At 44.2% G+C, this 26990-nt stretch overlaps 1 protein-coding gene across 1 annotated transcript in view; it reads right to left on the reverse strand.

Moving 5' to 3' along the window:
* Positions 1–3890: 3890 nt before the first annotated feature.
* LOC147668727 (MFS-type transporter SLC18B1-like) overlaps positions 3891–26990 on the reverse strand; it is a 1155733-nt gene continuing 1132633 nt past the window's right edge. The window contains exon 14 of the mRNA XM_086948472.1: positions 3891–4036. Coding sequence (XP_086804598.1) covers positions 3970–4036 — 67 coding nt within the window. The 3' untranslated portion in view covers positions 3891–3969. The remainder of the gene's footprint in view (positions 4037–26990) is intronic.

Below are 26990 nucleotides of genomic sequence, written 5' to 3' on the forward strand. Positions count from 1 at the left end.
CCACACGCAAACGGCTGGAGATGCGTGAACACCTGCCGCGATATAACTCATTTCATATGTGAATGCCCTTTGATCCAACCCTTCTGGTCATATATTGGATCAGTCCTGAGTACCTACATGTCTCTTCACCTACAATTCACCCCCTCAGCTTTTCTCCTGCATGATACACAGAACTCACCGGAACTCTCACGGCCACAGCGGCGACTCCTCCACACAGCCTTGGCCACAGCCAAGATATGCATCCTCCGCAAATGGAGGTTGCCAACACCCCCATTGCAGGTGGCTGGGCTTGTGGCCATGGTCCAAGCAGCTTCACCTGAACGTATTATTTACAATTTGAAAGACCAGACTGGTTTGTTCCTCCAAACGTGGGCACCTTTCTTGCATGACGAGAACCATGGCACATGCCCTACATCAAGCGCCTCAGGTCCCTCGCCCTCCCCCCAGTCCCCCTCCAACCATATGGATTAAACTGGGCAGCATTGCTCCGCACAGCTGTCTATGCCTTCTGCACAGAATGCTTACTCACTTTCTCCCATCCTTCCTCCCCCTCCTATTTCCACTGCTACCCATGTACTGACCCTCTAGTATAACCCCCTTTTCATCCCTCCACCGACCTATCCTGCCCTAGCCTAATGCAGCCTACCCTTTCCCACCTCACCTTCATGCCTTCACTCTCTTCTCCCCAACCTCTCCCCATTCCTACCCTCCCCTCCCACCTCTCCCCCTCACTTTCCATGGACCCCTTATCCCTCCTTCCCTTCCCCTCCCTCCCTGGCCCATCCCCTTAGCCTTGCCCCCTCTCTTCCTCATATCCTCTCCCACAATTCCGCCAACAACTACCCCCTTCCACAACTCCTTCCCCCTCTTCCTCGTCCGCCACGGACATGCAGATCCACCAAATTATATGGATTCCCATTCCCCTCAACCTGACAACAGCGGATGAGAACACCAGCACCATCAACCCGGCCCTCTCATCTCCCGTCTCCCTCCCCTTTCTTTTCATCATACTCCCTTTCATTTATACAATGACCTATGGATATACCACTGAGAGCAGGATCAGAGGCAACCCTTACTTCCTGTCCATTCTACAACCCAACCTTGACCTCCGCCCCACACACAACCTGAGACAGCCGGACACAGACGCCCTACCTGTTCATCAGCCCCATAGCTACCTAACATAAAAGATATTTCTTAACCAGGATGCTCATATTCCCCCACAACCATCCGTTACCATATGACACTGCAGACACCACAGAAAGAGCCCACCCGAGACCCGGAGGCCCCTAGCCCCTATCGCCTACCTTTCCCCCTCCATGACTACCTTCGCATCCTTCCCTTCCCATTCTCATCCATATGTACTTATGTACCATATCATCCTAATTACCATTGAACGAAGTTGCTGTACCTGGCTGCTGGATGATGATTACCCATGCTATGTACCCCTCCCTATGTCGTCCTTAATAAACAATTGGAACACAAAAACCACTCAAATTCATTTTTCAGGTTAAAGCTGTTTCTTTCTCAGTATAAGTGTTCAATCGCTCCTTTTAAGCACATGCTAAAAAAATGTTGTTATAGTATACTGTAGTTCGCAAAGTAATAGTAGACACTTTGAGTTCTATGCTAACTTGTGTTGTGACTTAAGACTATATTATTGCTCTCAGGATTGTCCTGGCTTACTTTACTAAATTACTTAAAACGAATGCCTCTAAGCTTGTCCATTATTCCCATTCAGTGACCTCAGCCCGTTGCTACTCTTTTTAGATGGTTCCACAATGTTGCTAGTTGGGAAATCTCGGACTCACACACAGCTAATGTTTTTTACTAAGCTACGCCCCAGCTCATGATTATTACCTGTAGTGACTGGAAAAAATGCAAATTAAAGCTCCTCAGTATACACTCCCCATGTTAATGCGGTCACAGATAAACAAACAAACTGTGCAAGGTTCCCTTCTTAAACACAACAGTCTTGTAAAATGAACAAAAAAACAAAATGAGTGTCCTTCAAAACACACTTTATTAATTACAAATGTAGTCAGCGTGTTGGGAGCTCGGAACAGCACTTCTTTCCTTTGCAGAGCAAAACACATTTTAAGTGGATTATGGACTTCTACCTTGTAAAGCTGTACTGATTAAAAACGAACATAAAACTAGTCCAAAACAAGAATATCTATCTCTAATACTTTTACTATATGTTGCATACAAGTGGTTTAATGATGAGCCTTAGCCACTTACTCAGATGTCATTGTGGACCAGTCTAAATGGTCCCTCTCTCTTTAGAAGAGGGAGTCCTGATCTCGAATTAGAAAAGGAATTTTTGCTGCAATAACAAACAATGCACTCTAAAACATCTTAATGGTACGTTGAACGTGTACTGCATTCTAACCCAAAATGCTATTTGTCAACTTGTTTAAGTTGTAAGTATATTTTAATTGCTATAAAGGTCAAAAGGAAAATGAAAAATATGTGCAATATTGTGCATTATTTGCAATTTCAGAAAACCTTTTACGGTTTCCCCTGGTTTCCCCTTTTAACGGTTCAAATGAGGTAGAACAATTTACAAACCACACAAATCTCTAGAGAGAGATTCCTCCCGAGGAGTCACACGTGTTGTGATTTCACACAAGTAACTTGTGACAGTGTGATCACTTTGCCCATGACAGCGCTCCCCCTTTTGCTTTCAACAGCAGTTTTCAAAATGGTGTAATTATTCTGAGAGAGCGCCACATTCTATACGTAAACAAACAAAAGTATACTTTTCTGCACCATAAACGGAGTATGTTTGGTGTTGGATTCGTTCAGCAGCTGTCTGAATTGTACTTTCTCTTAAACGCTCCAATATAGTATTGTGCACCAGCAGAAGAACAATGCTTAAGAACAGAATAAATAATGATGGACAAATTCGGGGTAAGTAATGGTGTACCACTTTGTTATTGTATATTGCTCTGCGTTTTTGTGTGGCTCCCTCGACTTGCTCAGATCTTCATAAACTGGAGTTTATGATTATTTGTGAATCAAACCCAAAATGCCTAGTTTCAGATTAAAAATAGGGAATGCCGATTTGATCCACACGGCCTCTTGCATTTCGGTAGAAGTTCAAAAATATTTTCGGGATTCCCCAAGTTCAGCTCTCTTTCTGTTTGAATTTTCTTTGGTTATGTTGCTGCATGTTGTCATTTGCCATTACAAATTAGGACAAGTACTCAAGTCAATCTTTCTGGATTTGACGGAATTAAATCCTAACTCTGAAACGTTGAGTGTTCTTCACCATTATTGGCAAGGCCGTTTGATGAAACTTCATTCACAGTTCTCCTTTTGATGTGCAAATGAATGTTACTAGTCTTGTCTTACACTTTAACACCATCAACTCTTATGATTTTCCCCCCCTGCGCTGAAAATCTGTAAATCCCATTGTTCATGACGAGCTCAGCTCGGCATGAGTGTACGAGAGGTGTACCTCATGACGAGCTGAGCTCGTCATGAGCGTCGAAGGGGTTAATTCTGAAAGTTATCTTACTCGAAAAAATCGACCAAGGATTCCTTCATTTACAAAAAAACTGGAAAATGTTAAGCTGGACTTACTAGGGGCATACATATGGGTAACTTAATTTAACCTATTACAAATAGTTGGTACACTTATTTTGCAACAGTGTAGGTTTCCATATTGCAAGTGGCTGCTTTACTGGTTGAGTCACATGGGACAAGTGCAGATCACAAAGAGCTAGGGTTGTTTAAACTTTACTGACATATCCTTTTACATTATTGGGACTTTATATACACATGAGTGATCAGTTTAACATTCAGTAAGCACACAGGTTCTGTTAAAGTCCTTACATCGCTGAATTCATGTAACTGATCATATCTTACACATTAGTGACTTAATGGAGAACTGGATATTTCTCTGCAGGAATGAGCACCTTAATTCTAGGCTGAACTTAAAACATATATATTTGCAATATTCTCCGATTATGTTTCGCTGGATAATATCCGAGATAGTTCTTCGTCTGTGCCATCTATATTGCGCGATGCCAATCTGATTAAATAAAAACAGAAATAAGTGAATGTTTCAGAGTGTCTTTGACCTAAGTGTTTTTCACAAAGAACTAGGACATGCCAATATAGAATATCGAAGATAAACCATAGAACCGCATTCAACTGACCATTATTGGTTAACAAAGGTATTTTCACAAAAGATGTTCAGTAGTTATCAACTAATCAATCAAAATGAGGGAGGCAGAACTTATGGATCCATTCAGCTTCCAGGCTATATAATCAAAAATCAAATGGAGAATGAATCACTTGATACCACAGCACCAGGTTTTTTAGAGACCTTCTCAAAAAACCCTCATACACACGTAAGCGATGTGGTGGTATATCTTGGTTCTCCCCCAATTTACGTAGCGTGGGTGCATCATCATAGGGTTTTTATAGTTGTATGCGACCTCCACCCGGAGGTAACCACTGGATATGTAGCAGTGTCCAGAAACAGTGCTCCCAAAAATCTATTTGTGAGTCTAAATAAATCCTTGGATCAAGAAAAAGAATTTTAATAAAATATGTGAATTATTAAAAAATCCTTAGTGTAGATTAGGATCGTGTAACTAGATCCTCTATGCATCAGAATTGGTCAGAGTTGGTCGACATGTTTCAGCCTTGTAACGCCCAGTCGAGTCTATGAGGTTCTCTTCAGGACCAAAATGGAAATTAAAAAAAGAGGTGTACTTACACGATTTGTGTAGCACAAAGGTGATTCAATTCGTTACCTTCTTTCTATCGAGGCCAGTAGTACCTGAAATGGAGAGAATAACTAGTTCTCATGTTATTCATTTAACCCTATCATCATTTTCTTTTATCTATATTCACTTATTAGGTGACATCTTTCTAAATATAAATGCGAAACAGCTGTGAGCATAGTACTGAGGTTTTGCAAATTTAGTTTTATCGCCACTATACATTAAATCAAAATGTTCTTTGTTGTCCTTCAAATCCATGGTGTCATAGTCCCTACAGATGTCTAATGGCTATGTACGTAATTAATTTATTTTGCATATTTTCTGAAAAGAATACGATGGTATCTACATGTTGTCAAGATATACAAAGCAGTGAGGCATCTCGTATATATTGGTCATTTATTTCGATGCCGATATTTACTTTTTGCCAAAATGCCCTATGTTATTCTCTTGTGATTCCTTCTGCTAATATTTAGGTGTGTCTAATCAGTTGAATTTATTAATTCAAATACGTTGATGTTAAGTGTGTAGTTCTCAACTCATGGCTGTGCATGTGTCACTACTCTCAGTCTTCATGACCAAAACTCCCACGAGCCAATGCCCTTATAAAAACGTCTTTCCAAGCTTTAATGTCAAGCGTCTTTTCAAGCGCCCTTTTCAATTACGTGGAAATGTTAGCATAAAATTACAGTTCGTGTGCCTCAGGAAAACGCGACCGAAAGCTAATAAACATTCTCCAACCCATACCTTTTGTAGCTCGAAAGTTGCTTCTTCGGGGGTTATAGAGAAAGTTTCTCATTTGCCTGCAGTATAAAGATAGACATTTTAGTACCGGTCTTACTTGGAATTTTCTTCGATGAAATCCTCGGCGTGTTTGCTCTTACAAGCAATCTGGATTTTCCCTGCTTGTGTTGTCTACCCCCGGAAGTGGAGGGTGATATTTTCTTAGTCCTTTTTCAGCTCATAGCACCTGAGAACACTAAAGAAAGACTATGTAGAGCGATTGTGGTAGATTTTAACATTCAAAAGAGGGACTCATTGTTAATTTATGATGCATATTCAAAATGTGGTTACTTAAATTGATTATCTGGTGACTGTTCTTATTTTATTCACACTGAGTTCAAAAAAGTAATTGCTCAATCAGATATTCTAGTTCTTGTAATCAGTTTGTTCAGTTTAGTTGAAATATTCAGTATATGTTATCTTTTAGGTACTCTTTATTGATTCTCAAGGGTAGGACAATTTAGGAAATCATTTCTTAACCCTTTATCTCAACAAATCAAGACAAATCATGAGAGTTGATACCACGGTATGTCATCATTCATTCCTTGACTATTTGTTTTTAGACGATCCACCCATCTTTCTTCTCTTTCAAATAGAGTTCTCTCTGCATTGTTGTCCCGAATGGTTAGCATCTCTATTATTATCCATTTCAATTCATCTGCTTCATGGTTGAAATCTAAAAAGTGTTTACTCATTTTTGGTGTGTCTTTTTTTTGTGTTGATGTTGCTTTTATGTTCACCAATTCTCACTTTAGCTTTGCGACACGTCATCCCGATGTATTAAAGTCCACACAGACATGTAATCATATAGATGCATGCAATTTGTATTCTGGCGTTGCGTCCAGACTAAATCTTCGGGCAATGATAGTGTTTTTGATGCTGATGTTAATTTGCATACAGTGCAAGTACCACACGGGTAGTGTCAAATTATTGGGACCATGTTCCAAGATCTAGTGATGCTCCCAACTTCAGATCTGATCTGTGGTCGAGTATGGACTAATAAATCTTTAAAATTCCTGGTTCTGCGATTGGCGAACCTTGGTTTCTGCCATTTCAAATTCCCCGATGTGATAATTTTACTGATTATCTACTTTACTTCATTACCTGCTGTGTTATAAGTTGTAACGCAAGTAATTGACTTTTCTTCATTTTCTTTAGGTGTAACATCTAGAAAACACTGCTGTCGTTGGTGTCTCGCTCTTTTCTGGCTTTTGTTTGTGATCTTCCTTGGATAGTCTCTATTGGCCAATTTGATAGTTAGGTCTTTGGCCTGAATTTTGTGATCTTCTAGTTAGTTACAATTGCGTTTTTTAATCCCAAGAATTGGCCATATGACAAGTTCTCTCCTAATGGTTTCGGATGGAAGCTTTTGTATGATAATAAGCTATTCTTGTATGTTGGTTTATAGTATGTTTTTGTTTGGATCTTGTTATGTTCCACATACAGAGATATGTCAAGGAAGTCCAATTCTTTTTTTGTCTGCAATAAAAGTGAATTTCAGACATTCATCTCTCTCATTCAGCCAATTGATGAATTCTTGCAAATTGTTCTTGTTATTCTGCCAGATGACAATGCTGTTGTCTTTAAATCTTTTCCAAAATAGGATTTGGACAAAGAAGGGATTAGTACTGTTCCGGACATATTTAGCTTTGAAGTAATTCACATAGAGCCTTGCTTCTGAAGGCGCGAATGCGCTTCCCATCGATGTTAAATGGTAAATGTTGTATACTTGTAAAGCACACAGCTGCCCAAGCAAAAGGGCGTCCCGGCGCTGTATACTGCTGGGGAACCCATCCTGGCTTTCCTTGTGAGATGGTCCCTCCTGGGCATCTCCAAGGTGAAGACAAGCATCCCCGGCGCTGATGGGGCCGTTAGTAGAGATTAAGCCAGCTATTGCCCAGAGTTGCTGAGTGGGGCCCATGGTTGGAGTAGGCATCGAGGCGAGAAGTATAGAGTCCGCTGACCATGGCCCAAGACCCTGCCGCGTCGGTAATCGAACCCTGGTCCCAGGCCGACCTCTGCTTCCGGGTCTGCTTCCAGGTCTGCCACCTCTAACCAGTGAGCAACACCACTCTACATGTACCATGGTTTTGCACAAAAAGCTTTCTGCCATACTCAAAGTAGTTTTTTGTTAAGGTCAATTTACAGCATTCTAGTACAAGATATACCACCACATCGCTTACGTGGTTGTATGAGGGGTTTTTTAGAAGGTCTCTAAAAAACCCTGGTGCTGTAGTATCAAGTGATCCATTCTCCATCTGATTTTTGATTATATAGCCTGGAAGCTGAATGGATCTATAAGTTCTGCCACCCTTATTTTGACTGATGAATTACTAAGCAGCGCACAGCTGTAAGAATTAATCTGTTGAATAGTATCTGAGACCGCAAAATTGTGAGAGAAGCTCTTTGAAGGATACATCGTCAACAAAAATTACGGAAAATACTGGACTGAGCTATACTGAGGATGATATAAGTGAAATCTTATCAGCACCACCCTTATTTCAAAATTTAGGCCTAACTCATACATTGGCACAAACAAGTGAGTGGGATGACTTTTCAGAGACAAAAAGAGAATAAGTGAGAACAGCAATTCATGGCTTGATAATGCGTGAATACCTCAGAGCTAGTGCTGCTCCAAGAGGATTATTGGTACAAAATGAGCCCCGCATCTTTCTACATGATTTGGTTTTTAGAAAAGATTAGTCCTCAATCTCATGGAGATGCACACGTGACTACTTGGTCTTACTAATTAAAACAGCTTCAAGACTATCAAAAGCCCTAGAAGTAAAAATCCAAATAAGTGAACCAAAATTGAAGACAGTAGTCCATATATCAGTATACAAAAAAAGATTGGAAGAAATAAAGAAATGATAGAAACAAGAGAATTCATTACTCAAAGTAAACTACAGAAATTAGGAAAGGACCTGAAGCGCTTTACACAATAGAAGATGCACCCATACTCTAAAGAAGATTATACCATGCCTGAACAAACCACTGATAATGAATCTACAGGAGGCAACTCCTCTGATAATTCTGAGTGGAGCGGAGATGACTACACCCCACGAAGAGGCCGAAATCAATACCGGAATCAACCCCGAAGGAGAACGAACAGATGGCAGACACCGAACTATTATAACCAACGAATGCCATACTTTCAACCTTACATGTCAAATTATGGAGGTTGGATGAATCCGTATAACCACGGAATACCACCGCCACCACAAATGATGGGCCCTCTGATGATGGGGCAAGAGAACACACAACAACCAACTTTTCTAGGAGAAGCCAAAATCTGCCGAGAGGGAGACGAAGAGGAATAAAGTGGAACGAACAACCACTCCATATGATGACATGGAGCAGGTAAAAAGAGAAAGTAGGCCCGAGTGGAATGAATCACTAATAGTAAATTTTTTTCTTTTTTTTTTTTTTTTTTGCGCAAGACCTTTATTGAAAATCAAGCATTTGACACAGCATGAGCCTACAACCCGGAGGCCGGCCCGCTACGTTCATTCCATTAACCATCATTGTGATCCAATGTTACACAAGTTCCAGAATATTGCAGGGTATCTCACTTATGGTTAATAGCTGACATTCGAACTGAGTCTCACTTTTTTCACATTTTATAACAAGAACATTAAACAACATACCCCAATTCGGCCGTATCGTGTAATCCTAATGTACTACCCAGCAGTCGTGTAGATACACCTAAAGTCCCTCTCCTCCCGCCGTCACCTCACACCTGTCCCGTCAGTACTCATGCAGCCATGCAACCCATTCAGTCCATGTGTGGAAGTTCCTCAGCATCCTGCAGTGATGTCAGGTAATCCTCCAGATAAATCCACATGTTTTTTGGACGTGACTTAGCTGGCAGCAATTCTTCGTAAGTTTGTAACTTGTCACGACAAGTGGACATGTCGTGCAACCACGTTTTTAATTTCGGCACTTTGCGACTATGCCAGCATTGCGCCACCTGTCTTTTAGCCAACAAGAGTGCTATCGCACAGAACTTCTTCTTCAAGGCTCTAAACTGCGGCACTATCCCCAGTAAACAGACTTTGGGTGTGCAGTGTACCTCTCCCTCCAACATGATAGATAAAGCATTAGTCACCTGTCCCCAGTATTCTTCCACCTTGGCGCAGTCCCATGCCAAATGTGCAAAACCCGCACCCTCCTTGTTACACCTTTTACATCTGTCCTCCTCTTGAAGCCCAAATTTAAACAGCTTCTCTGGTGTGTAATATACTTGATGGAGGAATTTAAAGTGAATCAGCCTCAGATTGCCATTCGGTGTGAGTATTTGTGTCAGAGCGCATGTGCTAGCCCACTCCTCAGCAGATAATGGTGTGTCCAGTAGTGCATCCCACCGCTCTTTCGCTTTCAGCACTTGTCCGTCCAGTTCCAATTGTGCGGCCGAATACAGCCTGGACACCAGGTGTGATAAATCAGTAGTCGTGATTAACAGCTGCAGTGGCGCAAGGCATTGCGGCTCTGAAGGGAACGTGGGGTAGTGCTCTCTCAGGGCTCTAGTGAGTCTGTAATATGTAAAACGGAACATAGATGTTTGGTTACTAACATGACTTAGATTGTCTAAGCCCACGAATTCCCCATCTTGGAACACGTCTCCCATCCTATCGATACCGGCTTTGGCCAGTAGAGACATTCCGACGCTCTCCCCAGTTACCGAGAGCTCCTGGTGGTGGTGTAGCATCATGGCTGGTGCATATAGCGGGGTCTTGTGTGCCAGTTGCCCTAATTTATGCCAGGCTTTGACCGTGGCATCTACCGTGTTGATATCCCTAGCATGTAATGGGGGGCGGGTGTGTGAGATGATAGCCGTGAGTGGAATAGGGTGTGCGTCGCTCTCCTCTATAGCGGTGTGGGCGAGGTATGGAACTGCGTGATACCAATACGCCGCATATTGTGCCTGTGCGCATAAGTAATACAGGAGAAAGTCCGGTACCCCAAAGCCACCCCTTGCAAGCGGGAGGTGCAGAGTCTGTAGATCCACACGTGCCTGCTTACCCGCCCAAATCAGGGTCCGCACCAAGGAGTTTATATGTCGGAAGATAGCCTGTGGTGGAGTGATCGGTATGTTGTTAAACAGGTATAGCAGCTTTGGCAGTATGTTCATTTTGACAATCGCTATCCTGTCCGCTAATGAAAGGGGCAGGTGTATCCAACGTTTTACACTGTCTTCCAGTTTCGCCAGTACCACTCCGTAATTTGCTCTGAGCACCTCATCCGGGTCCCTGTGGTACATGACCCCTAGGTACCGTATCGGGTCCTGTTGCCAACCCAGTGGAAAGTCCACCACAAACTCAGAAGTGGTGTCCGTGAGTGGAATTATAGATGATTTGGACCAATTTATGGCTAGACCCGAATGTCCCCCAAACCTGATGTATTCTCTGAGTATGGCGTTCAAATGAGTCTCCGGGTCCCGGACATATAGTAACATGTCATCTGCATATAAGGAGATGTGAAGTGGCCTGGCAATGAAGTGCAGTGCCGATTCCCTGTAGTTCTGTCGTATCAGACACGCCAAAGGTTCTAGTGCTAATGCAAATAATAGCGGCGAGAGTGGGCAGCCTTGCCGCGTCCCTCGCTCAATCGCAAATTGGTCCGAAATGTACCCATTAATTCTGACCCTGGCATTTGGTTTCGTATAAAGTAGGGTGACCCATTGCACAAAACGTTTAGGGAACCCCATTCTATTGAGGACAGTGATCATATACCTCCATTCAATAGAGTCAAATGCCTTCGCCGCGTCTAGCATGACCGCTACAGCTTTGACTGAAGGTTGTAGATAATGCGACAGTGCAAATAGAGTCCGGGTGTTATGTGCTGTTGACCTGGTGGGCACAAAGCCAGACTGATCCGGTAGTACCAGACTAGTCATCAGTGGCGATAGTCTCTTGGCTATAAGCTTAGCAAGAATTTTAGAATCTACGTTGATTAAAGATAACGGTCGGTACGAGTCACACTCCTCCGGATCTTTAGATGGTTTCAGGAGAGCTATAATCATGGCTTCGCGTAACGTGGGGGGAAGTATGCCTTTCTCAAAGGAGGTGCCATACATATCTACCAAGTGTGGTGCCAACACATCCGCATATTGTTTGTAAAATTCGGGGGTGAACCCATCCGGGCCAGGTGCCTTGCCATTTGGAAGTGAGCCTATTATCTCTTTAACCTCATCTGTCGTGATAGGCCTTGCTAGGTACTCCCTGTGTGCATCTGACAGCCACCCTATCGCTACATCGTGCAGGTATGCGTACGTGTCCTCCGCCGGAGCAGTGGGTTGGGATTTGTATAGGGACCCAAATGATTTTACAAAGCAGTTCAGTATGTCAGTAGCATGGGTTTGCGCGTCTCCTTCCCCGTTCTTTACCCTAAGTATCGTAGTCTGGCCTCGACCAGTGCAGATCTTCCTAGCCAATACCGCACCCGGCCGACCACCTTCCCCAAACGCTCTAGCCACATGCGTGCGATTTAAATATTTCAATTCAGAGTCTAAAAAGGCCTCGTGTTCTGTGTGTATTTCGCGAAGCCGGGCCAGGTGTGTGATATCCTGAGTGGACTCATATAGGGATTCCAGGTCCCTCATTTGCTGTTCGCATCTGCGCAATTGTGTTCTAATATCCTTCAGAACCCCTATTGTGGTGCTTATACAGACCCCTCTTATCGTGGCCTTGAATGCTTCCCAGAGAATGCCAGGATCAGCCGTCGATGGGGCATTGAGGTCAAAGTAATCTCTAATTGCCCTCTGAATCGTTTCTGCATAAACGGCATCAGTTAGAGCGCGCGCGTTAAAGCGCCATTGAAAGGGAGGGGGGGTGTATCGTGGAACGTCCAGCTGTAGCAAGATAGGATTGTGATCAGACAGCGTTCGAGGAAGCACTTGCAAGTGTCTAACCCATAGTGCCAGTTCAGAGGAGCCTAGCCAGTAATCCAACCTGGACCAGCTGTTATGGGAAGCATTAATGTGCGTGGCCCCAGATGCGTCAGCGTATCTCAACCTCCATAGATCCACCATACCCAAATCCTTCATCATGTGTCCCACCATCGTGCGTGAGTGCTTGTGCTGTTCCACCGAATTAGCAGAACGGTCTAAACCGTCACGGAGTGTCACGTTCCAATCCCCCCCACATAATATATGTGCGCTCTTGTGTTTCTGTAGGTGCCCCCATAACTCCCTGAAGAAATCAGGGGCATCTGTGTTGGGACCGTATACATTTAGTAAAGTAATTTTCTGCCCTCTCAGTGTACCTGAAACCATTAAGAACCTGCCCTCAGGGTCCCGTGTGACTTCGTGACTCACAAATCCCACCCCTCGTTTCACCAGAATGATCACCCCTCTAGAGTAAGAAGAGTATGAGGCCCTGAAAACCTCCTCCGCCCATCTTGCCCCCAGGTGTGCTTGTGAATTCGGGGCCAGGTGAGATTCCTGTAGGAATGCTATGTCCACATTCCACCTCGTCAGGCTTGCAAAAATCTGTCGTATTTTGCGTGGCTGTGAGAAACCTCTAATGTTCCAGGTTAGTATGTTTAAACTGCTTCTACCCACCTCCCTCGTCCCCATCAATTTCCAATGACAATATGCATGAGCGTTCAATACTAATCAATTGCATAAGGACCTTGAGCATCTCCCTAGTAGGTGCTCCAAACATGCCAGTAGTAGCGGTGATCAACTCGGAACCAGTACAAAAAGACATTACACATTCTGTCGGCCTAACAGTACAAACATACATCCCGCCCCCCCAGAACCCACCCACTCCAGCAACCCCAACCTGCCGAAGCCATTCCCGTTCAGTGCACCAATTCAAAACTCCCCCAAACAGTAACATAGTGCTAGAACCAAACTCTTATTGGGTAATACCCTCGTGGAGGTCCGCCAGGGGCACAGCTCACCACCTGGTGTACAGGTGTGGGCGATGCTAAAGAAGCTGTATGAAGCGCAGTTCAGGTGTATACCCGCCGCCCCCCCCTGCCCCCCCAACCCCCCGAACAACCAATAACCAAGCCACCGGCTGAGCGACAATTCCGGCAAGGTGAGTAATCATTGCAGTCTCGATAGTTCGTCATAAAGGCACATTACTCCTCACTTCACACCCTTACTGCTCGCCGCGCAGAGTGCATTAGGGCTCTCCCCCAGTCAGTGACAGACGCCCCCCACAGTTCCATCATATCGAGAGAGCATAGTAGACAAAGGGCCAGCATCTCGCTATTTGCGCAGTTGCCTGCAGTGAGTAATCGCCTCCTGATGACAGTGTTATTCCATTGCCTATTCCAACACCGCCCCATGTGGTGTGCATGAGTTGTAATGCATTCCCAGTGCAAAGTTAGTAGTGAGTCGCATCTCCGATCAGAGGCCCCTTAGTCCCAACTGGATCTCTCCACCCAGGCACTCTGCGTATGTTAAGTCAACCCCACCACCAGGCAAACTAGAAAGCAAGTGTGCAGCAGTCCAGGCAAGTGCGGAAAGTAAGGGTCATGCTAAAACGCATGATATAGTAACTGATTTGTACACTCACCAGTGGCATGCCATGTAACAACCCTTCATTGTTAGTCCGAGTCTTGTCGTTGATCATTTTGCGCATTGTCCCTGATCTCTCGTTGGACCCTTTTGACGAATTCTTGTGCTGCTTTCGGAGTCGGTAGTATTGTCGCCTTCTCCTTTCACACCACTCTGAGGCGAGCCGGATACATCATGGAGTAGACAATGTTCAACTCACGCAATTTGGTCTTTACTGCAGTATATTCTTTTCGGGCCTGCTGGACTGCAACTGTGTGGTCTGGATAGAATTCCAAGGAGTTCCCTTGATGCTGGATCTTCCCTTTCTCTCTTGCTAGCCGTAGGATCGTGTCCCTGTCTCGATAGTTGAGGATACGCGCAACAACTGGTCTCGGCGTGGCACCGGGCGGTGGTCTCGGGGCCAGCGATCTATGTGCACGCTCCACAATAAAGAGGGGTGACAGGGCCTCAGCTCCGAACAGATCCCTGCACAACGTTTCCACGTAGGTTTCCATGCGGCCTGTGTTGGTGGACTCCGGCAGGCCCGTGATTCGCACGTTGTTGCGCCTCGAGCGCGCTTCTAAATCCTCCTCCTTCGCCTTAATAACCTCCAGTAGTCTTTCCATATCTGTGCATTTTGAGGTGGAGGCCCGCGCCTCATCTTCGACTGCGGATATCCGTGTTTCGGCCTCGTCCAGCCTCTCCCCATGCTTTTCTTGTCGCGCTGCCATGGTGTCCATCCTACAAGTTAAGTTGTCCAACTTGCCATTGATGTCCTGCAGGTTTGATTGTATCGCTAGCAGGATCTTTTCGATGTTGTTGTTGGGCGCCTGACCTGTCTCCTCCTCCGGCACCCCGTCAGTGGATTTCTGCGTTTTCTTCGTTTCAAAAGGCAGCTTCTGTTGATGCTTGTCCGGTTTGCCCATGCTTGCGGGTGAGGAGGTTGCCTTCCTGCACGTGGACCCCGAAGCCCTCGTCTGCCTGGTCGCCGACGCCGTGTTGAACCCCAGCCTTGGGGCGAGTGCCGCCTAGTAAACCTCCTCCACGTGGCGTACTACTGGCCTCCCAGCTGTGCAGAGAAATTGCCTCAGCGCGGTAGCCCGCAGCGCAGATTTCACCACAGGCCTCCCTGCTCCCACAGGCGGTGTGTCGTTGGTCTGTGGTCAGCACACTCACCCCACACTCAGTGATTAGTGTAGGCAGTCAGCCACGCTGGCGCGACGCTTCAGCAGGCACAACGTATGCCAGTCGTTGACTCTCCGTGTGTCCCTCGCCGGTTTGCCTACTGGGGGTCTGCCAGCGTCCCACCAAGAGGGGCCGCCTCACACGTGGTCGCTTGGGGGGACACGCTATGCTCAGCAGTCACATGAATATGCAGCGACCCGATCACCTAGGCTGATGAGGTTTGGTAGTGGCAGCCACAGGTCTTCACATTTAAGGGCGAGCCCATGCAGATAGAAGGTCTCACTGTCCACCGTAGATCGCGCGTTCCTCCCAGCGCTCACCGCCAGTAGCCAGCACCTCTCACCCTGCAGGAGCGCTGATATGTCCACCCCTGTGTTATCTCTTCGCGCCGTTCACCACTCAGGGCACCCCTCCGTTAGACGATCACTTTTCTGCTGCATCCAGCCACCGCTAGTGTCTCCCCTCTGCTACCGGAGTCGGGAAGTGCTCGATAATGCCCGCGTTTTTCGCGTTGCCGCCGCCATGTTGTCAGGCATTACCTCCAGTGCCTGGACGTGTCAGTTAGGGGCTTTGCAGCGTCACAGTGTCGTATGCAGCGGTAGCGGGGAGGATAGCCCTCAGATTCCTACCTCCGCCATGTGTTCCTGCTCCTGGACATTAGCGTGGCGATTTTTCTTCGCTCGTCTGTTGCAAGTATGTCACAACACGGCGGCCATCTTGTCAGGCGCCCGGACCCCTCTCCTCGGACAATCGCGGATTATAGGGTTGTCTTGGTCCGCCGGTGGCTGATTTTCATCACGCTATGTGCTCCACCGTTTCAGACATCCCGCTAGGCTGCCGAGGGGTCAGTTGCCCGGGCGGGAGCGGCGAAAACCACCACAATTGGCGATCGCCCGACGGAGCTGCTTCTCAGGCAGCCATGTCGCCGTGCGCCCCCTAGCGCCACTAACTAATAGTAAATTTAACTGATATAGTGCTCTCGGATGACCAGGTTCGAGTACTAAACAAAGGTTTGGGATTTGCCCTCCCCCTCCTTAGACACCTTTAAATTGAGATGCGAACTATCAGAGTTCTGTATAAAGTTAAAACTTAAAGCTTTCTTTGAAGGAAAGGAGGACATGAGACCAGAGGGTGATACTAACCTGAGAAGGAAATCCACATTCAATCCCCCAAACAGTATGATTCCCATGGAGATACTAACGTTTGAACAAGCTATTATGAAAGAAGCTAAAGAGATTGAAGTCTTGAAAGAGAAACCATTCATCAACCTAACAAAAATGGAACAAAAAGCACTTGACAAGTTGAAGAACAATGACAATCTAATAATGAAACCCGCCGATAAGGGTGGAGGCATAGTTCTCCTTGACAAGAAGGGATATGATGAACAGTGCCTCAGCCTTCTTTCAGACACAACGTTTTGTAAACAAATCTCTATAGACCCAACCACTAGACTACAAAATACCAATAAAATAATGGTTAATGAGGCAGAGATGAATGCATGGATAACAAAAAATGGAGCAGATTACCTAGTTGCACAAAATCCAAGAACACCTTATTTTTATTCTTTGCCGAAGACACATAAGAATAAAGTGCCGCCGCCAGGGAGACCAATTGTCTCTGGCAAAGGTTCAGTGCTCGAACCATTATCAAAATTTGCAGACCAATTTTTGAAACCACTAGTACAGAGGACTCCCACCTATTTGAAAGATACTAGTGACTTACTAAACCAATTGATCAATACACAATATAATGAAGAAGAAATGCTTTTAGTAGGACTAGACTTAGAAAGTCTACATATGAGTCTCCCACAACAAAAGACCTTGGAAGCTCTAGAAACTATCCTTTTTGTTGACAGGTTGGAGTACAAAACACCTGAACATTTTTTACTAGAATGTTGTAAATTGGCCTTAAAAGAAAACTACTTTGAGGATGACGGAAAGCTTTTTGTGCAAAACCATGGTACATCCATGGGAAGCGCCTTTGGTAGCAGGGCTCTATGTGAATGACTTCGAAGCTAAATATGTCCTGAACAATACGAGTCCCTTCTTTATCCAAATCCTATTTTGGAAAACATTTATAGACGACATCATTGTCATCTGGCAGAATAACAAGAACAATTTGCAAGAATTCATCAATTGGCTGAATGAGAGAGATGAATGTCTGAAATTCACTTTTACTGCAGACAAAAAAGAATTGGACTTCCTTGACATATCTCTGTATATGGAACATAGCAAGATCCAAACAAAAACATACTATAAACCAACAGCCAAAATTAGCTTATTATCATACAAAAGCTTCCATCCGAAACCATTGAGAGAACTTGCCATATCGTCAATTCTTGAGATTAAAACGCAATTGTAGCAAACTAGAAGATCACAAAATTCAGGCCAAAGACCTAACTATCAAATTGGCCAATACAGCCTATCCAAGGAAGATCATACAGAAATGCCCGAAAAGAGCAAGACACCAACCACAGGAGTGTTTTCTAGATGTTACCCCTAAAGAAAATGAAGAAAATTCAATTACTTGTGTTACAACTTATAACACAGCATGTAATGAAGTAAAGAAGATAATCAGTAAAAATTGGAAAATTATCACATCAGGGAATTTGAAATGGCAGAAACCAAGGTTCGCCAATCCCAGAACCAGGAATTTGAAACATTTATTAGTCCATACTCGAGTTGGGAGCATCACGAGATCTTGGAACATGGTCCCAATAATTGGACATTACCTGTGTGGTGCTTGCACTGTATTCAAATTAACATCAGCATCAAAAACACTATCATTGTCCGAAAATTTTGTCTGGACGCAACGCCAGCATACAAATTGCAACTCATCGCATGTAATCTATATGATTACATGTCCGTGTGGACTTACATACATCGGGATGACGTGTCGCAAAGCTAAAGTGAGAATTGGCGAACATAAAAGCAACATCAACACAAAAAAAGAAACAACAAAAATGAGTAAACACTTTTTAGATTTCAACCATAAAGCAGATGATTTGAAATGGACAATAATAGAGATGCTAACCATTAAGGACAACAATGCAGAGAGAACTCTATTTGAAAGAGAACAAAGATGGGTGAGTTGTCTAAAAACAAATAGTCAAGGAATGAATGATGACATACCGTGGTATCAACTCTCATGATTTGTCTTGATTTGATGAGATAAAGGGTTAAGAAATTATTTCCTAAATTGTCCAACCCTTGAGAATCAATAAAGAGTACCTAAAATATAACATATACTGAATATTTCAACTAAATTGAACACACTTATTACAAGAACTAGAATGTCTGATTAAGAAACTACTTTTTTGAACTCAGAGTAAATAAAATAAAAACAGTCACCACATAATCAATTTAAGTGACCACATTTTGAATATGCATCATAAATTTGCAATGAGTCCCTCTTTTGAATGTTAAAATCTAACACAATCGCTCTACATAGTCTTTCTTTAGTGTTCTCAGGTGCTATGAACTGAAAAAGGACTAAGAAAATATCACCCTCCACTTCCGGGGGCAGACACAGCACAAGCAGGGAAAATCCGGATTGGTGGTAAGAGCAAACATGCCGAGGATTTCATCTAAGAAAATTCCAAGTAAGACCGGTACTAAAATGTCTATATTTATACTGCAGACAAATGAGAAACTTTCTCTAGAACCCCCGAAGGAAGCAACTTTCGAGCTCCAAAAGGTATGGGTCGACTAAGGTTTATTAGCTTTCGGTCGCGTTTTTCTGAGGCACGCGAACTGTAATATTATGCTAACATTGCTGCGTAATTGAAAAGGGCGCTTGAAAAGGCGCTTGACATTAGAGCTTGGAAAGACGTTTTTATAAGGGCATTGGCTCATGGGAGTTTTGGTCACGAACACTGAGAGTAGTAACACATGCACAGCCATGAGTTGAGAACTACACACTTAACATCTACTGAATAGACACTCCTAAATTTTAGCGGAAGGAATCACCAGAGAATAACATTGGGCATTTTGGCAACAAGTAAATATCTCTATCAAAAAAGGGGGGAGTTGGAGAAGTGACCCATAGGTCAACGGACACTGTTTACCTCCCAGGGGGGGTATGGGAGGAAGGTCCAGTAGCAGCTGTGTCCGTGTTAAACACAGAGTAGACAAGAAAGGTCGCTGTACTGTTCCTACTGGGAAGTATTATCTGGCATGACCGCAGATGTTAAGGTAACATCCTGGGGCATCCATTTTGTTGGATGGAATGGCCTCACACACCCCGAAGGATGTCATGCTTCATCATCGGCAGTTGCTCCTCGTCGGGGAGGCGGTGCAATCCCCGACGGGCTCACCTCAAGAGGGGCTCTTTAGCGGAGATCTTTTTCCAACTGCCTTTTGGTGAGTGGGGGTGTGTGGACTGGACTAGAAGTGATGGTGTGTGGGATTAAAATGTAGCAAGGGGTACCTGAATTCTATTTATTCTGGGGGTCCCCTGGTTACAGTTAAAAATGTGGTTAGGCTCACTAGGTGGTCAGCAGGTTAGGTCAAGTGACCCTAGTTGAGGCTAAAGGTGATGGTGGTCGACATGTTTCACGCTGTGGGTATATTCAGGTACCCCTTGCTACATTTTAATCCCACACACCATCACTTCTAGTCCAGTCCACACACCCCCACTCACCAAAAGGCAGTTGGAAAAAGATCTCCGCTAAAGAGCCCCTCTTGAGGTGAGCCCGTCGGGGATTGCACCGCCTCCCCGACGAGGAGCAACTGCCGATGATGAAGCATGACATCCTTCGGGGTGTGTGAGGCCATTCCATCCAACAAAATGGATGCCCCAGGATGTTACCTTAACATCTGCGGTCATGCCAGATAATACTTCCCAGTAGGAACAGTACAGCGACCTTTCTTGTCAACAAGTAAATATCGGCATCGAAATAAAGGACCAATATATACGCGATGCCGCACTGCTTTGTATATCTTGACAACTTGTAGATACCATTGTATTCTTTTAAGAAAATATGCAAAGTAAATGAATTACGTACATAGCCTTTAGACATCTGTTGGCACTATGACTCCATAAATTTGAAGGACAACAACGAACATTTTGATTTAATGTATAGTGGCGATAACACTAAATTGATGATAGGGTTAAATGAATAACATGAGAACTAGTTATTTTCTCCATTTCAGGTACTACTGGCTTCGATAGAAAGAAGGTAACAAATTGAATCACCTTTGTGCTACACAAATCCTGTAAGTACACCTCTTTGTATAATTTTTTTAATTTCCATCTTGGTCCTGAAGAAAGCCTCATAGACCTAACTGGGCGTTACAAGGCTGAAACGTGTCAACCAACTCATACCAATTCTGATGCATAGAGGATCTAGTTACACTATCCTAATCTAGACTAAACCTTTTTTAATAATTCTTGAATCACATATTTTATTAAAATTCTTTTTGTTGATCCAAGGATTTTTTAGTCTCACAAATAGATTTTTGTGAACACTGTTTCTGGACACTGCTACATATCCAGTGGTTACCTCTGGGTGGAGGTCGCATACAACTATAAAAACCCTATGTGATGCACCCACACTACGTTAATTGGGGGAGAACCAAGATATACCACCACATCGCTTACATGCGTGTATGAGGGTGTTTTAAGAAGGTCTCTAAAAAACCCTGGTGCTGTAGTATTAAGTGATCCATTCTCCATTTGATTTTTGACAGTAGTTATCAACAACATCTTTTTTTGTGTTACAGTGGCCTTCTTGCCCCCTCACAGACCTTTTGTCATGTTTGCTTGTCAATGCACTGTCATATCAATGATTCACTTCTAATATCCCTGTATGTTTAATGAGAGACAAAATCAAGACATTCAAGTGCCAACCTGCTTTTATTTTGTATCATTGCATTTACAAAGGCTTTTTATCAATCTGTGCTTGGAAAAGAGAGTGGGTGGAAGAAACAGCCAAAAAGGACTATGTGCAATGCACCGAAGACAGCAAGGCTGAGACATATGCATCAAAGAGCGGATAAAATAGAAAAAGAAACATTTTAAATGGCCGCATTGATGCTGTCAATCACTGAGGTAAAATAGCTTGAATTCTATGTTGTAGCTACAGGCTGAAACAGGAGAAATGTTATTTGAAAGAGTAAATATGTTCACCCATTTAACAATGTTACACAAAACATGTACAGAGTAAAATATTTTGACTATTCCTCCGTATCACACTCAAGAGGAATGCCAAAGACCAGCTCAACAGAACCAACCCTTCAGTCCTACCATCAATAAAGATAAGGCTGTTACTACCAATATTCAGTTAAAAAAGGTTCTTGGGAAATGTAAAGGTATAGCTCTGTATAAACAGCAGATGTTAAAGATCCAAGTACTCTTTATGTAAACTTACAGCACATCTAGACTGTTGTAATTTTATCTATGAGACGGAAAAGACTGGGCACGTGAGAGTAATGGACAAACAAACTATTTTTCCAGTCTACATTGTCACTTTTCAGTGGCGTAGTGTAGGGGAGGCCAGAGGCGCATTTGCCCCAGGTGCAAAAATCTTAGGGGCATTCTTAGCGGTGCAACATTTTAAAAAGGGGTGCAACATTTTAAAAGAAAATTTGAAGGTTACTTGCCCTGCCCCGGGCGCTGGCAACCCATGCTACGCCACTGCCACCTCTACATAGCTGTCCACTGGGAATGTCTACACTGGCTCGCTCTGCATCGGCTGGGGACATATGTGGTTCCATTACTGGATGGTGGTTTTCCTGGAACCAGTTTTCATGCTGGCGGGACTCCGGGAGATGCGCTGGTGCCCAATATATATCTTCTCCAGGATCAGACCAGCAAAATGCCATTTAAAACTGGAGTGTGTATGCAACAGCATAGCTGAGTTTGTGATGTCAAATTGGTATTAGTAGCTAGCAACAAGAAAGGCATTCCCTGATTTGCAAAGAGACAATTCCAGGAAAATTGTGCTAGATCATTGTGCAGGCTCCAGGGAGTGATAAGCAACAGTCCTCTTCTGATAAAATCTGTCTGGTGGGAGCCTGCTGTTGACCTATCCTTATTCAATACAAACCTGCGCTTTTGAGTAATGTGGCCCGTGTGATTCCCATCTCTGTAAGTGACAGCTTTCTGCAAGAGCAAAATGTGGTCATCAATGGTTCTGGCACAGCTTTCTCAGAAGTCGGAGAATTGAAGGGCTGGAAGGAAATGCATAGTAAAGATGGAAATCCCTTCCTCAGGCAGAATGCGTTTCCCAGGGTTCACTGCAACAAGAACTGTAGGGCACAAAACTGTGGGCAGGGTGTGTGTTCTCATGAGCAGCAAAGAGCTCCACAAGAGGATTACTCAAGATGGACTAATCTACCTTAGGATGAAGATGCAAGTTGTGAGTGACAAGATGGCACCAACTGAGATCATCAGCCTGCTCCTTCAGGGAGCCTACCAGGTGGTTCACGACCAACCAGAGATCATGAGCTTCAACCCAAGACCACAGCTTCAGTGCCTTCAACTTGTTGGCATACCACATTGCTGTCATGTCGTCCTTCAGGACCTGATATGACCTACCGTAGATGGAAGGCAGAAATGCCTTGTGGGGAAAGTAGACCACCCGTAACTTAAAGAGTTTGATGTACAATTTATTTTCTGTGGATGGTCATAAGCCTTTGATGTCCAAATCATTCAGTCTAAACAAAAATAGAGGAGTCATTGGTAACTGCTATGGCCACTACTGGTGGCTGGGGCAGTAGGACTTTCCACACTTAAAATGGTCTTTCATCACAGGTCGTAGCTGTTTCCCATAGCCCAATGAATATGGAGACAACACTGGAGTCAGCAGCGGCCCGGCAGGCAAGAGCGGTGGGGCGGTTTGGTGGTGGATTCGACAGACAACTACGAGGGAAAATTAAATAATTAACTAGTTTTCCCTCGTCGTCTATCGAAATCCTCCCCACAACCCGGCCCCACCGCTCTTACTGGCACAGGGCCTTGGCTGACTGGAGTATGTACATGTTCCATCAGCGTGGGGATCCAGCAAGATGCAAGAGACGAGCAGGACCAAATGATGGAGGACTGCTTTCTCCCAATCATAATTTAATGTCTTGAACTCACAGAGGAAGTGAGAAAGCCTTGCATGAAATGGTGTTCCACTTTAACTCTAACTAGAAAAGGAGGATATGCTGGGAGGGCTGTATGTGTTATTTGGAATGTTAGTTGAACAAGCGTCTGCAGTGCAATAGGCTTCGCATTTACGCGAGTTTGAGCTATTGACATTGCGAATGACAATACCTTTAATTTATGTTTTGGTTTTTAAAACCTAAATAAAAGGCATTGTCATTTGCAATGCCAATAGCTTAAAATCTCAAAAAATTGTGAGACGTATTTGTTGTAATCTCCTTTATAAGTTATAGCTGCAATGGTATGTTCCACACACCCCTTCCCCTTCACTTTGTTATCAGCCCCGTGGAATGTTGGTGGGGCGCTTCAGTTAGAACGTTCGTGTAAGAGGCTGGCAGTGCAGAGACTAGGACGTGAATAAACCAGCTCTTCTCTACCTCTGTGTGGCTCTGTTTACTTTCAACAATTTGGTGACGGGGCTGCGCGGGGGGCAGGTCCTGGTCTTCCCCCATTTATACAGCACTGCCGTGAGCCGATCTGAGAGACATAAGAATTGGAAATTTATGATTTCAACGTCAAGCGTTTAAGAGAGACTGCCGGTGTGACAGGTGCGTTTATTTATCTTACCGCACTGTGAGAGACGCTTTGCTCCTGTGGTGTGTGACTTCAAAGACGGTACCGGAAGGCGTACATTTAAGCAGTAACTGCGTCCTGTTGATGTGAAGGACAGCGCCCGCTCCGTGAACTGTCAACCTGTGACATTAGTAAAGTAATGAATGCTACAGCGTAGACGTTACTGAAAGGTCGGCGAGATAACCGATATTCATCACGGACTTCCTGCTTGATTTGTGATAGTTCGGTGCCAAGTAAATTTGCAGCCATTCATCTTTTCCATCGTGTACAAGTCGTGTGAGGAGACTTGATGGATGAGGTAATTGTTTGAAATGCGGGCGGAGTCTGTCAGCTGTTGCCAGCCGTGCGAAGCGCCCGGAGTGCTGTCATCTGCGCAGTAAGGCTGAGGAGGGCGCCCTGTGTGTGAACCGCGGCGCAGGGGTGTGAGAGGAAGCACCTGGTTGGGTGGCAGTTAAGCAACTCCGAAGGGAGACCGATTGTCATTGGGGTTGGCTACACGCTGATAGGCACAGCTAACAAGAAGCCTATTGGTGTAAAGGAGGGAAAGGAAATATTTAATTTACCACGCTGACAGGCACAGCTTACATCCAGGAAGCCTGTCAGGATTTCCCCTTGATAATCACGCTGATAGGCACAGCCATAAAGAAGCCTATTGGTGTTTAGTGAGGAAAGGAAGCATTTTTGACAACGCTGACAGGCACAGCCTATAACCAGGAAGCCTGTCAGGATTCCTCCTTGGTAATCACGCTGATAGGCACAGCAATCGCAGAACTTAAAAAAAAAAAAAAACTTAGTGTGGCCATTGACATTGGACACTGGGTGCGTGAAAGAAATTAAATGTATCTTGATGTTGAATTATCGTTCTGGAGAAGTCCAGTTCTGTGAAGGTGAAGGAAGGGCATAATTGTGTTGCACTTAAGGCGAAGTGATTCAGGGCACTATATGTGAGTAAAGTGTTGTAGCTAGGTATTTTCACCCACTGTGCCTGCTCATATACTTACCCTTGGCACTCATTCCTAGTTTCATTCATTAATGGCTACAGCAATGTCAATGTCACAACCACCTCCTTTCCTAAATGAGGATGGTGAACCTCTCACTCCATGGAAAAATTGTGTAAGGATTTTTGAGTCCTATTTAATAGCTATTGGAGGGAACAGGTTCTCATCTGTCAGGAAACTGCACATTTTGCTGCATAACTTGGGAAAGCATGCTAGAGAAATTTATGAAAATTTACCCGAAATTGTTAGCGAAAGCAGTGGAGGAGGAGAGGATGGTGAAGCTCCACCAGATGTATATCAGGTGGCTTTAAGGAAACTAGATGCACAGAAAATTAACGTAGTTTTGGAGCGACACAAATTCTTTTCAAGGTCTCAGGGGAAGTATGAGAGAGTTGTGAATTATATGGCAGTCCTTAGAGGGTTATCTTCTACTTGTGATTTTGGAAACCTCACTGATTCCCTGATTAGAGACCAATTGGTTAGGTGCACATCAGATAAAAATATACAAGAAAAGTTACTAGCAGATGCCCCCGATTTGAAACAAGCTGTGGATATAGCAAAAAGCATCGAGCACACGGCATTCTGCATGAATGAGATGAAGGATGCTGTTGAAGTGAAGCAAGTTTGCGAGGAAGAAATACTGAGAGTGTCTAATAAGCATGACAAAAGTAAACATGTACAAAAAGGAAGTTCCTTTCTGAGGGATGAAACCCAAAAGTTGAAATGTTTCCGTTGTGGCAATCCAAGTCACCTAGCGAATAGTGTGAAGTGTCCAGCAAGGGGAGCTATGTGTAGGAAGTGCAACAAAAGGGGACATTTTACTAAGGTATGTCATGACATGAGGAAAGAGGTGACCTATGTGGTTTTGGATGAGGAGGAACCAAGAGGGGACATTGTATTCCAGGTTAACGAACTTCTGGAGAGTTCTGAGTGTAATTACCCGGAGTGTGAGATTATGCTTGACAATGTGGCCTATAATGTATACGCAGATTCTTGTTCACCCTACACACTCATAAATGAAACTACATTTAAAACAAGGTCAGTTGACAAGGAATATGAAGTGTTACCCCCAGACATCAACCCAGGAGGATACAATCATGACACCATACCCTTGGTAGGAATGGTCATTATGCACATCAGATTCAAGGATAGAGTTACTGTGGGAAAAGTGTATTTAGCTAAGAAGGGTTCATGTTTACTGGGGTGGAAACATCAAAAAGACCTAGGCATCAAATTAGATCTGAATGCCCTCGAGCCAGTTTACTTGATAGAACAACCAAGCATTGGTACTGAGGTGTGTGAGGATTACCCTGAGGTATTTTCAAATGAGTTAGGATTATTGAAAGGTTTCCTCCATAAGATAAAACTGAAGAAGCATTTCAACCTGCGGTACATAAGGCTAGATCCGTGCCGTTGGTGGTGAGAGATGCATTGAAAAATGAACTGGAGAAATTGGAATCCATTTGAGTGATTGAAAAAATTGAGAGCTCGGAGTGGCTCTCCCCCATTGTGGTAGCTTCAAAGGGAAGGGGCAAAGGGATTCGCCTGTGTGTGGATCTCAGGGACCTTAATGCCAACATCTGGGTAGAGAGGCATCCTCTCCCTAGAATAAATGAGATGCTCAGTGTGTTGAAGGGTGCGAAATTCTTCAGTGTTTTGGACCTCTCGGCAGCCTATCACCAGGTTGCCCTACATCCTGAGTCAAAAAACCTGACTTCCTTCATTACGCCATTTGGGGTATACCAATATAACCGTATGCCATTCGGGTTGGCGTCCGCGGCGGCGGTTTTTCAATGCATTATGCAGCACATCCTAGAAGGTCTTAGTAAAGTCCTGTGCTTCCAGGACGATATACTAAATTATGAAGACTCAGAAGGTGAGCACAACTTGAACTTAAGAGAAGTCTTGAATAAATTGAGTAAAGCAGGTTTTACCACTCAAAAGGAAAAGTGCAAGATAGGGGTAAAGTCTGTAACTTACCTAGGGCATACCATTTCAGGAGAAGGAATTAAGCCCAAAACCAGCCTGGTGGATGCAGTAATGTTAGCGCCCGCTCCTTCC

Source organism: Lissotriton vulgaris, unplaced genomic scaffold (assembly GCF_964263255.1).
Source record: "Lissotriton vulgaris unplaced genomic scaffold, aLisVul1.2 SCAFFOLD_386, whole genome shotgun sequence".
NCBI lineage: Eukaryota > Metazoa > Chordata > Amphibia > Caudata > Salamandridae > Lissotriton > Lissotriton vulgaris.